We start from the raw sequence: 16815 nt of genomic DNA, 5'->3' as shown, positions 1-16815 counted from the left end.
AAACACTGTGTTCTTAGGAAAGGAGTGGGAGACGGTGGTCCCACAAAACAGCGTAAAGTTCTAAAGAATTTGAGAGGAACACTCTGTGGGATCCTGTTCCATGGGCACCTTTCTAAGAGTCTGTCCCTTAGGCTCTGCCCCTTTTTGGCCATGTCATCAAAGGGCTTCTTTATGAACAAGGTGAGACACATTATTTTTGTTTTCTTGAATTCTAAAGTGATTGTCTTGTGTCTCCTGGGGGAGACTCCTGTGAGGCGTGGCCCACTCTATTCCAGAAACAAACCAGGAGACTCATCCCAATCCCATATCCCGAGAAAATGTGAAATCAAATCACCCCTAACAATTCCAAAACTAACGGAATCCTAACGTAACTCTATGTAACTCTAAAGCTGAGTGTGCTGGTAATTAAGCTTCCAGCCCACCCTTCCCAGCTCTGGGGTGCAGGGCTACCACGGGCTCCTTCCTGTGTGCACCCCACCCCCGCCCCCACCGTCAGCATCCCGTCTCCACTCTGAGAGTGACAGCTGGTTCTAGCAGAGGCAGTTGGTTCCAGCTTGCTATTTTCCCAGCACTCCCATAACCGGCCTGATGATGCCCACTCAGAGACAGCAGCATGGGCTGGCCATGTCCCCTCCCCAGAATTCTGCATCCAGCTCCCGGACCTTGGGCTCTGAGCCCTTGGGCCACATGTACCATTGGTAGTGCCTCCTCCTCAGAGGACTAACCCCCAGCCCTAGGGCCACGTTCACATTTCTGAGTTTTGATATTTTCAACCTCTTCTCTTTATTGTATGAGTCGTTGGGCTGGGAGCCTGTAGTCAAAATATCTCATTATCACTACTTTTTTTTTTTTTTTTTAAATCTCTGCTAGCTGGATAACAATTATTTATATTAAATTCTCTCTGTTGAAATAACTGATATAGTGTCTCTTGATTGAAACCTGACTAGCAGACTAAGAATTCTAACTCTAAATAATTCTGAGGGCCGGGTGCGGTGGCTCACGCCTGTAATCCCAGTACTTTGGGAGGCCAGCGCAGGTGGATCACCTGAGGTCAGGAGTTGGAGACCAGCCTGGCCAACATGGCGAAACCCGGTCAGGAGATTGAGACCATCCTGGCTAACATGGTGAAATCCCGTCTCTACTAAAAAACAAAACAAAACAAAACAAAATTAGCCAGACGTAATGGCGGGCGCCTGTAGTCCCCCAGCTATTCCAGAGGCTGAGGCAGGAGAATGGCGTAAACCCGGGAGGCGGAGCTTGCAGTGAGCTGAGATTGCGCCACTGCACTGCAGCCTGGGCGACAGAGAGAGACTCTGTCTCAAAAATAAATAAATAAATAAATAAATAAATAAATAAATAAATAAATAAATAAAAAATTAGCCGGGCATGGTGGCACACTCCTGTAATCCCAGCTACTTGGGAGGCTGAGGTAGGAGAACTGCTTGAAGGCAGGTGGCGGAGGTTGCAGTGAGCCAAGATTGCGCCACTGTACTCCAGCCTGGGTGACAAGAGCAAAACTCCATCTAAAAAAAAAAAAAGAAAGAAAAAAAATCTGAAAATTAAATAAAAATAAAGAACAGAAAAAATTTGAATGGCAAATACAAAACTGAAATAACTGAGAACAAACAACTCTGAAAATAGCTCAAAAACTAAATATCTCAAAAACTCTTTAAAAATTCAGAAAATATAATTTTCAGATATGAAGTAATGCTGAAAATGAAATAACTAAAAGCCAAATAACTTGGAAAAAAGAACATAAAAATAAACAACTCAAATATAAAATAACTGAAAATAAATACCTGTGAACATAAGCAACTCTAAAACTAGATAACTAGGGGAAAACCCTTAATTAAAACATTTCAATTTGAAAATAAATAACTCTACAGTAGTTCAAAAACTTCCAGTGAGTTTTTAATAGTCAAATTAGTTACTGTAAAAATAAATAACTCAAAATCTCCAATAAGTTAAAGTGAAATAACTATGAAGGTAAATAACTCAGATAATAATTGTAAAGATGATGAAAAATAAATTCCAAGCAAATTAATTTGAACATCTATAACTCCTAAAACAAAATGGCTACATATAAATAACTGAAAATGAACAACTCGAAAACTAAATAACTTTGAAAATAAAGTAACTATAAACCAGTAACTGAAACTATAAAATTAAATAACTAGAAAGCTACAAAAAATTAAAATCAACCAATAAAACTAAAAATAAAATACAACTGAAAATAACAAAACTCATTTAAAAACTAATAAATCGATATATAAAATATCTCAGAAAGTAACTTGGAACGAACTGTCTCTGCAACGAAGCAATCTTGGCACTAACACGAACACCCCATGAACGCTCGCAGGGATTCTGGGAGGGGGACCTGGAGCTCTCAGTCTGCGGCCCCCGCCGGGTTTGAGCAGCTCCGGCTCCTCCAAGGCTCGGGCTAAGCGGTTCTCAACCGATTCCCACCCCGCCCTGGAGAAATGTGGGCGTGTCTGCAGGCATTTTTGATTGTCACAATTTGGGGGTGGGGTGGAGGATGGGGTGGCGCATTCCTGGACCCTAGCGGGTAGAGGCCAGTGATGCTGCTAAACATCCTACCGTGGGAGCACAGAGAAACCCACACAACAAAGAATTGCCCGGCTCGGAATGTCAAAGTGTGCGGTTGAGAAGGCGTGGGCTGTGGGCTCTGCAAGCGCCTTAGAGCAGCTCCGAGGTCCCCCGTGCGGAGCCAGGCGCTCACCTAGGGCACCCCTCGGGCTTCCGGAAGGCGGCCCTGCGTCCCGTTTCTGCCGCCGCCGAGGCCCCGTCTGCTTTCTGCGTAGCTGGGCAGGGCCCGGGCCCCCACACCGCCTCTCCTGGGAATGCGGGCGCTCTGGAGCCGAGGAGCGGGGACGTCCGCAGGGAGGTCAGCTCTCCGGGGCGGAGGTCCTCGGGCGCCGTGCCCGCGCCTGGAAACCAGCCGTCGCCCCCGCAGGAGCCAGCCGGCCGGTGGACGCCCCAGCGCGCTCCTCCTCGGTGCTGCGGGTCGCCCTGCAATTCCAAGAAGAAAGTCAGAGACGCCGTGGCCCAAAAAGACGCTTAGTCTTTCCTCGTTCACACTCACGTTTCCTCCTCATCGCGTTCTTCTTTTTCTCCCTGGGTGCTTTCTCCCCTCTCCAGGAAAGCAGATTTGGAAGAACAGGTTTCGTGACTGTCGTCCGACTGGAAAAGGCCTGCGAGCTGGAAGGGAGGGGACGGGTGCACCCTCAGAGTTATTGCTGGAGGCTGTGGCCAGGCCGGGCAAGGTGGTGACTCCCGCTGGCAGACTGCGGCCCACCCCAACCCTCCCACCTGGGCCACGGGGCTCCCAGCAGGAGCCCCAGTTATGACCGGACACCAGCGCACCGCCAAGGAGACAGCCACGTGGGGACGTGCCAGGCTAGGAGAGTCAGAGCCACCTTGAGGGTCTAGTGACCTCAGCTCCCTGGCTTAACCAGGTCCTTATGGGTGAGAATCCTGAGGAGGGGGGGAGGGATGGAGGCGAGGGACAGGAGGCAGGAGGAGCTGATGAACAGGGAGGAGGAAGAAGATGAAAGAAACAAGAGGGAAGTAATTACACTCAGAGCGCTGCTCTCCTTTTGCATGTCTTCTGCACCTTCACAGTCTTCAAAGGTGTCCATGGAGCTAAACTCCCTGCTGGAGCAGCCTTCGGGAGAGAAAGGGAAGGATGGGGCCCCTGTGGGGTGGGAAGACAGCCCCTCTGCCTATGGCAGGGTGTAGCAGGCAGTGCCTGTTGCAGGCAGGGTCCTCCCCATCTCTAACTCCTGATCTCCCAGGGCCTGCACTGCGCTGGGCTATGAGGGGGTCTGTGATCTCCAGTCTGCGTTTCCAGCTCTGAAATGCCATACTTCACAGAGAAGACCGTCCACATGCTGTTCATGGCCCTACCTCCCTGTTCCTCCAAGAAAACAGTCATTGTTTTTTGTGTTTGCCAGTCTTCTAACCATGCCTCCTTCCCTTCCTACTCCCCTGTCTCTTTCTCACCCTCCTCTCCTTGCCTCCTTTTCTCTCCCCTAATTAATGTCCATTTCCCATCTCCCTGGCAGCCTCTGCCAAGTGTCACTGCTCCCCATAAGGGAAGATCAGAGGAACATGCGGGTGCGTCCATCCTGCCTCTCTCTCCAGTGAACTGATAAACTCATCAGTCTTGTCCGCGGTGCACCTGTTACATCCCCCGGAGGTGTTGGACACTGTGGGGAACAGCAGCCACTGCCAAATACTGAGCAACTGCCCTGTGCCTGGTGGTATGTTAGGCGTTTGTCAAAGTTTAAGCCTCACAACCCTGTAAGGGTCTCAGCCCCCTTTACAGTTGGGGAAACAGACAGCAGTGGTCACTTGGCCAAATCCTCTTGGCCTGTGGCAGGGCAGCTGGCTTCTCCAGCACTCCTGCTCTTTACTCCACTCTGAGTGAGATGGAGTCTCTGCCCCACACGGCTCACAGGCGAGGGTAGGGAGCCGAGCATCTGCAGAAAGGTCCCAGCACAGGGCAGCCCCAGACTGAGGCTCAGATGAGTAATCCTTGTGGCGGAAATTGTGCAGGAGAGTGTCTGCTCAGGCAAGAATTCAGGGAGGTTTGGGCAGGGCTTCAGGGGTGGGCAGGACTGGAGAAGGAGGGCATTCTGGGCAGAGGCATGGCCGGAGGGCGGTAGGCGGCAGTGGAGGGAGCTGCAGTTATCTGGGTGAGCAGGCAATGAACAAGTGGTGTCTCCTGGGCTGCTGTCCCAGGTCCCCTACAAGCCATGTTCTGGGCCCCGGCCCCCAGAGCAGATCAGTGGGGGCTGTGTGAGTAACACAGGGGGGCAGCTGGGCAGCACCTCCCAGGAGGCCCCTCTGAAATCCCCCCTGATGGTGGCAGGCTCTGAGGAGGCTGGACACCCTCCTCTCAGGTTGAAGCAAGTCCTGGTTAAGTTCCTAGCCCCCAGAGGTGGGAGAGGCGAGGGGTGGGGGGCAGAGGAGAAACTGCCTCAAGGATGTGCTCCCCACCTTCATCCTCCAGATGGGACTTGGGAGCATCTGAGGAAATCCCAAGACTCCTCTTTAGAGAAGTCCTCCAGCCCTGGGGTCTCCTTATGCCAGGAGCAAGCGGTGAGAATGGAAATATGATCGTCTTGCTGAAAGCTCTGTGAGGGAGGGATAGAGGGACAAACGGAGCCATGCTCTTGACCATCCCCTGCGTGAATAGCAAGGGCTGTGTCTCCGGGGTCCATGGCCTCTGTGCCCCGGATGATGCCGGGGCTGCCAGGGACCACAGAGCCACCCACTGGGAGGTTGGGGGTTGGCCTGGCTCAGGGGCCTTCGTCAGCCATACACACCCACAACCTGGTGTGGGCAGGGCTGGGAGGCAACACAAGAACTGAAAAACCTGACAGGCTCCAGCCCCTCCGGAGGGTAAGTGGCATCTCCAGGTAAAATGATTAGCTGGTTCCAGCCCCTCCTCAGGGTAAGTGGCACCTGGGGTAAAATGACTGCCTGGAGCTGGCAGCTGCTTTCCCTGCTCTCGCAGGCCCTGCAGGGAAGCGTGGGAAGGGGAGGGGGCACAGCGCTGGGCACAAAGGAGCTATCAGACCCTGGACTGAACTGTTTCAGGGGTCATCTAGCGAAGGCCCTGACAATGCAGAGAAAGACAGAGGACCCACGTGGGCCGGTGACAGCAGGAATGCCGGGTGCCACAAGTGAGGCTGGGGATGCCTGGAGCACCATGGAGGATCTGGTTTAGTCTACAGCCAGGTTTTCCATACTCAGAGTGCAACCTCAGGGAGACGCAAATTTTACCCCCTAACACAGCATACACGCAGAAATACATTTGTACAATTCAAACACAAGCAGACGAAACAATGTTTACCCTTACAGTGTGTGAAGTCCTCATCTGTCCCACTACATCCTATCATGCTCTCTTCTATCCTAGGAGACAAAGCAGGAGGGGGGCTGCGGAGTGGGGGAATCTCATCCAGGCCCTTGGGCGACATCTCTCCTGAGCAAACTGCAGCTGCTCTGGGTGTGCTCTCGCCTTGTCTCCCCCCAGGCCCCAGGTTCCTGGCAGCAGAGACAGTAACCTATTCTTTATTTATTTATTTTTTTTGTTGTGGCAGCATTTTCTTTCTTTCTTTTTTTTTTAAATTTATTTATTATTATTATACTTTAAGTTGTAGGGTACATGTGCATAACGTGCAGGTTTGTTACATATGTATACTTGTGCCATGTTGGTGTGCTGCACCCATCAACTCGTCATTTACATCAGGTATAACTCCCAATGCAATCCCTCCCCCCTCTCCCCTCCCCATGATAGGCCCCGGTGTGTGATGTTCCCCTTCCTGAGTCCAAGTGATCTCATTGTTCAGTTCCCACCTATGAGTGAGAACATGCGGTGTTTGGTTTTCAGTTCTTGTGATAGTAACCTATTGACCAGGTATCCCCCAGGGCTCCGGGAAGAAACCCTGAATTCTCAGAACCAGAAAACCTTAGAGAGCACCCTGCAGGCAAAGCCCCTGGTTCTCTGGGGAGGAAAGTGCGGCTCACGGGGGCGCCCCGCGGGGAATGGTAATTGACCACCAGGCTGTGGACCCTGTGGGGACTGACACAAGGCCCTGTGGGAGCTGAATCAGGGCCAGGACCTGGGTGTCCTGACTCCTAGAGACCATGTTCCCTTCCTCACCCAGGCCTTCCAGCCCCAGCCCTGGGCTTTTATTTATTTATTTTGGAGACAGGGTCTGGCTTGTCACCCAGGCTGCAGTGCAGTGGTGTGATCACGGCTCACTGAAGCCTTGACTTCCTGGGTTGAACTGATCCTCCCACATCAGCCTCCTGAGTAACTGGGACTACAGGCACACGCCACTACACCCAGCTAATTTTTGTATTTTCAGTAGAGACAGGGTTTTACCATATTGGCCAGGCTGGTGTCGAACTTCTAAGCTCAGGTGATCCACCCGCCTCGGCCTCCCAAAGTGCTGAGATTACAGGCATGAGCCACCATGCCCAGTTGATTACAGCAAAATTTTAAGTGATAGTTGCAGTCTTGGAAAATGAATAGAACGACTTTTGTCCCAGCCAAGATCTAGTAGTGTGTTGGGGCAGATACACCCTGAGTCTCTGGGACACTCTCAGTCTATGTATCAGATAAGCATAAGGAGTATTGGTGGAGAAGGACAAGAAGAATGGGAAAGATGGGCGATGAGAATTCCTGTAGATAAGGACTGGTGAGTATTCTCTTTCGAAACCCTTAGTTGACAATCTTTCTAGTGCACATCACATAAGCTGAATGGCTTTTTTATTTTGCTTAAACAAACAGAATGAAATTTATTAACAATGAACCTAGGAGTGAGCTGAAATTATTCTCACCAGCATACATATTTTTGATAAATTATAGACTTTGAAGACAAAATCATGGTGTTTCCCTTACTGTCCACTGGATGGCACAAAGAGACCATTGTAGATCCTCCTGGTTCAGCGGTAGCTCTCACCTGATAGACATTAAATGGGCAAATTCTATTTTTATTGTCTTTCAAACTAGATTTTTCTCTATGTACTTTTTTTTTTTTTACTTTTTTTTTTTTTGAGATGGAGTCTCGCTCTGTCACCAGGCTGGAGTGCAGTGGCACGGTCTCGGCTTACTGCAACCTCTGCCTCCTGGGTTCAAGTGATTCTCCTGCCTCAGCCTCCCGAGTAGCTGGGACTACAGTAGTGGGCCACCACGCCCAGTTAATATTTTTGTAATTTTAGTAAAGACAGGGTTTCACCATGTTGGCCAGGATGGTCTTGATCTCCTGACCTCTTGATCCGTCCACCTTGGCCTCCCAAAGTGCTGGGATTACAGGCGTGAGCCACCGTGCTTGGCACAACTTTTTAAGGACCATCTCTATCACATTAACTAAAGGATATCATTTTCACTTTGGGGTGGGAGGTGGTGAGCTGCTTAGAAGCAATGCCTAAACCCCCGGGGCTTTCCTTCCTTTCACTTGGAAGAACCAGGGGGTAACTAACTGCTAACAATTACATGCTATCAGAGTCAGAGATCTAGGTGCTAGCCTAAGGGCTGCATCTCATTTAATCCTCACGGCAAGACTATACAATATTATATCCATTTTGTAAAACAAATGATAAAAAGAACTTAAGCACAGAGAGGCTACAGAATCCATCCAAAGAGATGGAGCGGGACTTGAGGCTGGGTCTTTGAGACCTGAGTTTGAGCCCTTCATCATTATGTTGTGCATGCTGCTAACCAATTTCCCTCTCTGTCTTCTAAAACTTAATACATGGGGGTCACATTCTGTCTAATCCATTTCGGTAGCTCTCCAGAGCTCACAACAGGAGAGAGTTCCAAAATGTTTCCAGGGGTACTAGGCTCAGTTACAATCTTTTGCTTGGTGGCCCACAGTATAAATGTGGATATCTTAGGCTGGCCTATAGCTGAAGTGTCTATTTCATTTGCAAGCCTATCTTTGGCCAGGAGGAAGTGAATCATTCTTGAGAGCATCTAATTAATTGCTTTCAGATTCTACATGTTGGCATTCTCAGGGCACATTTTTTTTTTTTCTGTGCATTTCTCTTGTCAAAGTCCCTGCCAGCTCCTAAGGCAGTCTGAGCTGACTGTCTTTAGATTTTCAGAGCTGCTGGAAGCTGCGGGGGAGGTGGATCAAAGAAACTTTATAATCTAGCTTTGCCTCCCAGCTCAGCCACCAGCTGCCCTCAAATGTTCTGGACTGGAATAAGCCCAAAGATGAGTAGCAGGAGGGAAGGGCAAGCCAATATGTCTAGGTTGGTTCAGTCAGAGTCTTGTCTCTTTCATCAGAATTTTAATGGAAAATTTCCAATAAGATTAAAATATAAAGTCACCCCAATTTTAGTACGGCTCAATTGTTTTAAAAAAAATCATGCATATCTTTGTTTTGCAACGGGGTCTTACTCTTGCCCAGGAGGAGTGCGGTGGTACAATCATGGCTCACAGCAGCCTCAACCTTCTGAGCTCAAGCAATCCTTTCACCTCAGCCTGCCAAGTAGCTAGGATTACAGACACCCACCACCATGCCCAGCTAATTAAAAAAATTTTTTTTTTGTACGTCCAGTGCAGTGGCTCATGCCTGTAAATCCCAGAACTTTGGGAGGCTGAGGCAGGCGGATCACCTGAGGTCAGGAGTTTGAGACCAGTCTGGCCACAATGGTGAAACCGCCGTCTCTACTGAAAATACAAAAATTAGCGAGGTGTGATGGTGGGCACCTGTAATCCCAGCTACTCGGGAGACTGAGGCAGGAGAATTACTTGAGCCCGGAAGGTGGAGGTTGCAGTGAGCCAAGTACACGCCATTGCACTCCAGCCTGGGCAACAAGAGTTTTTGTAGAGATGGGTTCTTGTGATACTGCCCAGGCTGGTCTCAAACTCTTGGATATCAAGTGATCTTCCTGCTTTGGCCTCCCAAAGTGTTGGGATTACAGGCATGAGCCACCACAACTGACCAAATCATGCATTTCTATAGACAACGTCTGCAAGAAGAAGATAATGGTGATTATATCTGGTTATGTTGGATTTGTATTTTTATTTGTACTTTCCTGTATTTTCTAAATTTCTGACAATCTACATGTGTATTCCTTTTATAATCAGAAAAGGAAACAAAATAGTTAAAACTAATTGGTCAGATATCTAAAATAACCCACCATCTCTCCAGAGGGGGCTGTTTGCTAGAACTTATAGTAAATAAGTATAGTGTATACATATACACACTATACTATATACTATAGTTTTTTTCTGTGCATTTCTGTGTGTATATATATACTATAGTATAGTATATATATAAAAGTGTAGTGTATATATACTATAGTATATATAGTATAGTATATGTATAAGTATAGTGTATATATAAGTATAGTATACTATAAATAAATATAGTAAATAAGTAAAAAAAAATGATTACAATGAAGTAATCATTGAAATACTAGAGTGCCCCAATAAGTTTGAATAACAAAAAAAAAGTAATGATAATGAAAGTAACTAAATTATCTAGGCCCAAAAGGAAATGCCACAAAAATTAGCAAAGAAACAACCATTACATGCTATACTGGATAGCTCCTAGGTCACCTTGGAGACCTTGAGGGACCCGACAAGGGACCTATAGTAAGGCCGCAGACAGGTTCTTCCTCTGTTAGCTCTGAGGTAGAACAGTTATTCTCATTTTTATGTCTTTCACATGGCCAGGACTTTGCAAATCAGGGACAAAGTGAATTCAGAATTAAAAATTTTCAGCACCATCCAAGCTAGTAAAACAGTATTAGCTTACATCCTTTATTTTCACCGTAAGCTGCCAGAAAGAGGCTGGTTAACCAACAGCACTCAAAACAGCACACCCACCTGTCTGCTGACTGTCCCATCCGGAAATTGTGTAGGTCCTTAGGTGAATCTTACCTTCTTCCCTTCCCCTAGCCAGACCCCATCCCAGCTGGCACGAGGAATCCTTTCCCTTTCCCCCCCGTCTGTAGACCAGCAGGCAAAGAGAGCAGTTACCATACTGGAAGGAGAAACGGGTCCTGGTCGTCGTGAGGAGGTGGGGCTGCTGCTTAACAGAGGCAGAGAGGGACATGTCTGATGCTCAGGTGATCCACTAAGACATCTCGGAATACTCTCATGCCCAGCTGTAACTATGATGGCCAAGTCCAAGAACCATAGCCTGATAAGAGTCTAGGACCCTCACTCTGCATGCCACCAGCAGAAGTGCCAGATGGGGAGAGGGGTGTCTAGAATGAGTAGGAGGGAGAGAATGGCTACAAGGCACAGCCAAGGACCAACTGCAGCAGCAGGTGGCAGCCATAGATCGAGTTAAGTAGGATTCTTGCTGTGTTCCCTAGTGGAAGTGTCTCCCTTGTCGAGACCCACTGAGGTTAAAGTTGGAGACATGGGGAGAAAAAAGTGTCCCCATGTGCATCACTGGAGTCATCATGGGCAAGATCACAACTCATTTGACTTCTTGACTCCAGATTCATATACTCTGCCCCCTGGGGTCATGACACCATAAAACAGCCATTGGTTCAGTTGTATGCTGCATCCTGAGGGACAGCACTCCATCCCCGCAGTGCCACATCCAAACTCCTGCCCCACCTCACTTTCAAGAGGCTGTCCCACTACTATCAGGCTGCCAGCTTCAGAATGCGAGGGTAAGACTGTGTCCTGTGATCACATGTCCATAGCTGATTCTCTTTTGCCATACTGAGTCCCCTGATCAAAGCAATGTTATACAGCCGGGCGCGGTGGCTCACACCTGTGATCCCAGCACTTTGGGAGGTCGAGGCGGATGGATCACTGGAGGTCAGGAGTTCAAGACCAGCCTGGTCAACATGGTGAAACCCTGTCTTCTCTACTAAAAATACAAAAATTAGCTGGGTGTGGTGGCATGAGCCTGTAATCTCAGCTACTCAGAAAGCTAAGGCAGGAGAATCACTTGAACCCAGGAGGTGGAGGTTGCAGTGATCCCTGATGGCGCCATTGCACTCCAACTCCAGCGACAAGAGTGAAACTCTATCTCAAAAAAAAAAAAAAAAAGCAATGCTATATGGTTGGTCACACACTGTACTTTCTAGCTTGAAGGGGTCAGATAAAATCAACTTGTCTCCTCAAGGGACAGTACCAAACTGGGGGCTCAGCACTGACCTCTGCTGGCAAGTTGGACATTTAACAGTGGTAGCGGTAGCAGCTAGCGCAGTCTTGAAGACATGGAGCCGTCGCTGCTGGGTCCGAGCACAGGTTCAATTCTACTACCAAGGCTTCTCCATTTCCGAGCCCGTGGTGCAGGCACTGGGGTGCCTAAGAGGAAGTGGACTAACTGGACTTCTGCTATGCACCTTCTTTAGTGGGCATTAAAGCACAGTTCAAAGACTCTCACATTTTGAGTTCACCCCCACAGGCCTGTGTGCCCCTTCTCTAGTCAGGTCATGTTGTCATTTGATCCTAGTGGTTGTTCTGGAACGGTTCAGGAAGGGAGGTGGGACAGATCTTGAGAAGGGCAAACATTGCCTTGTATGCCTCATCTGAGGCTTCTGCATAGTCTTAGGGGACAGGGAACAATCTTAGGTGAATCTCAGCTTCTCCCTTTCCCCTAGCCAGGCCCTAGCCCTACTGGCATGAGGAATCCTATCTCTTTGTCCTCATGCCAGGAGACCAACAGGCAAAGAGAGCAGTTACCACACTGGAAGGAGAAATGGGTCCTGGTCATCAGGAGGAGGTACTCCTTAAGGGACAGGACCCAAGGGAGACAGTTCCACTAGGGAACACAGCAAGAATCCTACTTAACTAAATCTATGGCTGCCACCTGCTGCTACAGTTGGTCCTTGGCTGTACTTTGTAGTATAAGGCGGAGTAGGCCACTGCTGCCAGCCCGGGAGGTCAAGGGCATTTACCCAGATGTCCTCATTCCCAGTTTTTTGGTCCCTTATCTTCCCTCTCAGGATCTGACTTTGCCTGCTCATCTACTGGCACTAGGAGTCCAAAATGTCCAGATGGCAGACTTGCCTAGGCTGAGCATTTTTCCTTCTCTCAAATTCTGCCACTTTTACCAGCCCAGTCTGCCTCTGCTGTAGGAGATGAGAGGCTAAATGTTGGCAGGGAGGCCCCCTGATTCTGATCCTGTGTTTTAAATTGGTAATTAGTCTGACCCTGTTACTTTCTCTCTTCAGTGCATCAACGGGAGGCTCTTAGCAACAGTCTCCCAACTCTACCTTCCTGATAGATAATACTTTCCTCAAAGCTCTCAAATGTTAGAGACATTGCACCAGCTGGCATATCCCCATCCACCTGTATCTGATCCCAGGTCACCACAGATGAAGGTCTGAGCAATTGAACTGATACAGCAGGCCAAGGCCCCAGGACTCTCAACACTCCACTTAACACCAATAATGAGGTCCTCGTGTCCATTTGGACTGCAGTAAGCCAACACCAGAATCCCATCCATTCTGGGACCCCTCCTGGTACTAACGGTCTTCAGTCAGGTTCCCCAGAAGCAGACTATGCAAGTGTGTTATTGACAAAGGGCTTTCAGATGAAACCTGGAAGACAGTGAGGCCGAAGCTAGGGCAGGGAAGAAGCCAGGCACAGACGTGGGCTTAGCGAAAGTCTAGCATCAGCCGGATCCCCTGGGCAGTGCTGGAGCATGGATGGCACCGCAGGTTACCATCTTGAGACAGAAGGACTGGCTTCTGTACCCTGAATCAGTAAGCATTGGTGGGCCATAAGCCACCCTTAGGGGAGGACATAACCTCACAGGTATTTCCTGGCTGGACAACCCTGGGCAGCGGAGGGCAACTGTCTGGAGGGCATGGCTGTGAGCCATTGTCAGCTAACCTCATAGCAGCGGAGACATGGGGCCAACAGCCTGTAAAGAGGGTCTGGGCAGGCTGTCAGTACTCTCTACTATAATACTGTATATGTGGTTTATTTTAAAAACTTTTTTAGAAGACTTTATTTATTTTATTTTTTGAGAAGGAGTTTCACCCTTGTTGCCCAGGCTGGAGTGCAATGGTGCGATCTTGACTCACCACAACCTCTGCCTCCTGGGTTCAAGTGATTCTCCTGCCACAGCCTCCCGAGTTGATGAGATTAAGGCATGTGCCACCATGCCCAGCTAATTTTGTGTATTTTTAGTTTCATCATGTTGGCCAGGCTGGTCTTCAACTCCTGACCTCAGGTGATCTGCCCACCTCGGCCTCCCAAAGTGCTGGGATTACAGGCGTGAGCCACCACACCCAAATGACTTTATATTTTTAGAGCAGTTTTAGGTTCACAGAAAAACTGAGAGGAAGGTACGAAGATTTCCCATATATCCCCTGTGCTCACACATGCATGGCCTCCCTGACTATCACCATTCCCCACCAGAGAGGCACATTTGTTACAATGGATGAACCTATACCCTGAATATATCATATTCACCCAAAGTCTGTAGCTCACATCATGGTTCACTCTGGGGTGTTGTACATTCCTTGGGTTTGGACATATTTATAATGACATGTACAGTAGTCCCCCTTTATCCTCAGGGACTACTTCCAAGATCCCCAGTGGATGCCTGAAACCCCAGAGAGTGCCAAACTTGACTGCCATTAGTGGGAGCATGTTTCTATTTGCCTTCCACCCCCACAGATTTAATGCCTTTTTCATCTTAGTACTGCTGCTGTAAACTTTGGCAGTTTGAGATGCGACAGCAAAACGAGTACAAGTTTCTTTCTCCTTCTTCACAACGTCGTGGATAGATGATTCCTTCTTACCATAGATCTTAGCAACTTCGGCATGTGATTTTTTTCTTTCTTGTTAAATCAAGAACTTTTACCTTTTCACTTACAGGAAGCATCTGACGGCTTCTCTTTGGCATATCTGAATTTCCAGCATCACGACTGTGCTTTGGGGCCATTGTTTATTTTATTTATTTATTTACTTATTTTTTTTCAGACAGAGTCTTGCTCTGTCGGCCAGGCTGGAGTGCAGTGGCACCATCTCAGCTCACTACAACCTCCACCTCCCAGGTTCAAGCAATTCTCTGCCTCAGCCTCCTGAGTAGCTAGAATTACAGGCACATACCACCACGCCTGGCTAATTTTTGTATTTTTAGTAGAAACGAGGTTTCACCATCTTGGCCAGGCTGGTCTTGAACTCCTGACCTCAGGTGATCCACCCACCTCAGCCTCCCAAAGTGCTGGGATTGCAGGCATGAGCCACTGCGCCCAGCCTGGGGCCATTATGAAGTAAAGTAAGAGTGACTTGAACACAAGCACTATGATCCTAACAGTCGATTTAATCACCAAGATGGTTATAAGTGACCAAGGCTGGCGGGGTGGGGAGCACAGACAGTAGGGAAAGTGAAACTGTGGATAAGGGGGTGCGTCTACCTTCTCAACGTGAGGCATTTGCCTTCATGTAAATTCTGGCCCCATTTGTTCTACACAAATGAATAGCAGGAAATTGATTTTAAACCACATGGTGGTAAAATGCTTTCTTTTTTCTCCCTCATTTAACGAAAGAAGGGCTGGGCCCTAGGTGATGACTTCCTTAGCATCTAAGCAGCTGGTATCACCCCACTGCTTCTGTGCTCCACTCTCCCACAGGACCCTCCCTACCTTTAATCCCTCCTGGGCTGGAGGCTGGGTCTTCTTTGCTAGCGGTAGCTCTTTCCATGTTTTCAATCCATGGTCCGCATCCCGCTCCATTGCCTTTGCTTTTAGAGAAATAAACATGAACATTGAGTCACTGGAAGGAATAACACATGCATCCCTCCCCCACCAGTTGGAGTAGCACTGGCTCACCTAGTGTATCCCTGGTCTAGGTCTCGAGGACCTGCTGCTCCTCCCTTACCTGTGGTTGAAGGCCTGCCTCAGCTCGGTAGGTGATATGCAGTAAGGAAATGTCCAAAGGACACGTCTTGTTGGATTACACAGCAAACATCTAATTGGCTGCAAATCTTTTTTCTTTCTTTCTTTCTTTTTTTTTTTTTTTTTTTTTGAGGCAGAGTCTCGCTCTGTCACCCAGGCTGGAGTGCAGTGGCGCGATCTCGGCTCACTGCAAGCTCCGCCTCCCAGGTTCCCGCCATTCTCCTGCCTCAGCCTCCCAAGTAGCTGGGACTACAGGCGCCGCCACCACGCCCGGCTAATTTTTTTGTATTTTTAGTAGAGACGGGGTTTCATTGTGTTAGCCAGGATGGTCTCGATCTCCTGACCTCGTGATCCGCCCGTCTCGGCCTCCCAAAGTGCTGGGATTACAGGCTTGAGCCACCGCGCCCGGCCTCTTTCTTTCTTTTATGTATTTATTTTGAGACGGAGTCTCGCTCTGTTGCGCAGGCTAGAGTATACTGGCGCAATCTCGGCTCACCGCAAGCTCTGCCTCCTGGGTTGACGCCTTCTCCTGCCTCAGCCTCCCGAGTAGCTGGGACTACATGCATGTGCCACTACATCCAGCTAATTTCTGTGTTTTTAGTAGACACGGGGTTTCACCATGTTGGCCAGGATGGTCTCGATCTCTTGACCTTGTGATCCACCCACCTTGGCCTCCCAAAGTGCTGGGATTACATGGCTACAAATCTTAAAGAGGGGAGAGGTGAGGAGGAAGAATCACCTTTGTCTTCTCAAAAATGTTTTCACTGGCTCACTACAGCTCCCTCCTTCCTCTTTATTGACCCGAAATGTCAACTATGATAGTAACTCTTTTGGGTTAGACGAATCCAGTGAATAAACACCTACTAAGCATTGGAGGTCCAAGAGGAATAAGATATGCCTGAGCTAAACCTCATCACCCCCGGCCTTGCTTGCAGAGTGGTTTGCTGGCCTTGTCTGATTATTCAATGAGTGCTTTCATTTGTTTATTCACTAAATATTTACTGAGCACCTACAAAAGTGCCTGGCACTGGTAGATGAGGCCTGAGGGAAGCTAAAACTAGTAAGACAACCTCCATGCCCTAAAGGAATTCATGATCTAGTAGGGAGAAAATGTAAACACATAATAAAATTATAGCATATTAAACGCTGCAATAGAGTACTCTGTAAGAGTGTGGGGGCAAAGAGGAGGGGTAGAAACAGCTGCTTTCTAGAGCCCTCACCTTTTCCACTTCTCTCATCTTTTTGGGTTAGGGTCTGGGTGGGTTCCACAAGGATCGGGCCAAATGAGCTTAGAAAAACTAAGCAGACTCCTGTATCAGAACTGGATCACAGTAGACAGGTGTTTTCAACAAACATATTGAGTATCCCTGAGTGCTTTGGGCTGGAAGAGGAATTATAGACGAAGAGGTTTGTAAGCCGCAGTAATAGATGGGGCAAGGAGCACCA

General features: G+C 48.4%; 1 protein-coding gene across 2 annotated transcripts in view; it reads right to left on the bottom strand.

The window, feature by feature from the left end:
• Positions 1–2906: 2906 nt before the first annotated feature.
• Positions 2907–16815, bottom strand: part of MCF2L2 (MCF.2 cell line derived transforming sequence-like 2) — a 251075-nt gene continuing 237166 nt past the window's right edge. For both annotated transcript variants that reach the window (XM_025377532.1, XM_025377531.1), the window contains exons 27-30: positions 15118–15215; positions 3597–3685; positions 3104–3219; positions 2907–3030 (exon numbers count right to left, since the gene is read on the bottom strand). In XM_025377532.1, the coding sequence (XP_025233317.1) occupies positions 2907–3030; positions 3104–3219; positions 3597–3685; positions 15118–15215 (427 nt within the window). The remainder of the gene's footprint in view (positions 3031–3103; positions 3220–3596; positions 3686–15117; positions 15216–16815) is intronic.

This window comes from Theropithecus gelada, chromosome 2, assembly GCF_003255815.1.
Source record: "Theropithecus gelada isolate Dixy chromosome 2, Tgel_1.0, whole genome shotgun sequence".
NCBI classification, from domain to species: domain Eukaryota; kingdom Metazoa; phylum Chordata; class Mammalia; order Primates; family Cercopithecidae; genus Theropithecus; species Theropithecus gelada.
Note: the sequence above shows the minus strand (reverse complement) of the source record. Positions and strands in the feature narration are given on the sequence as shown.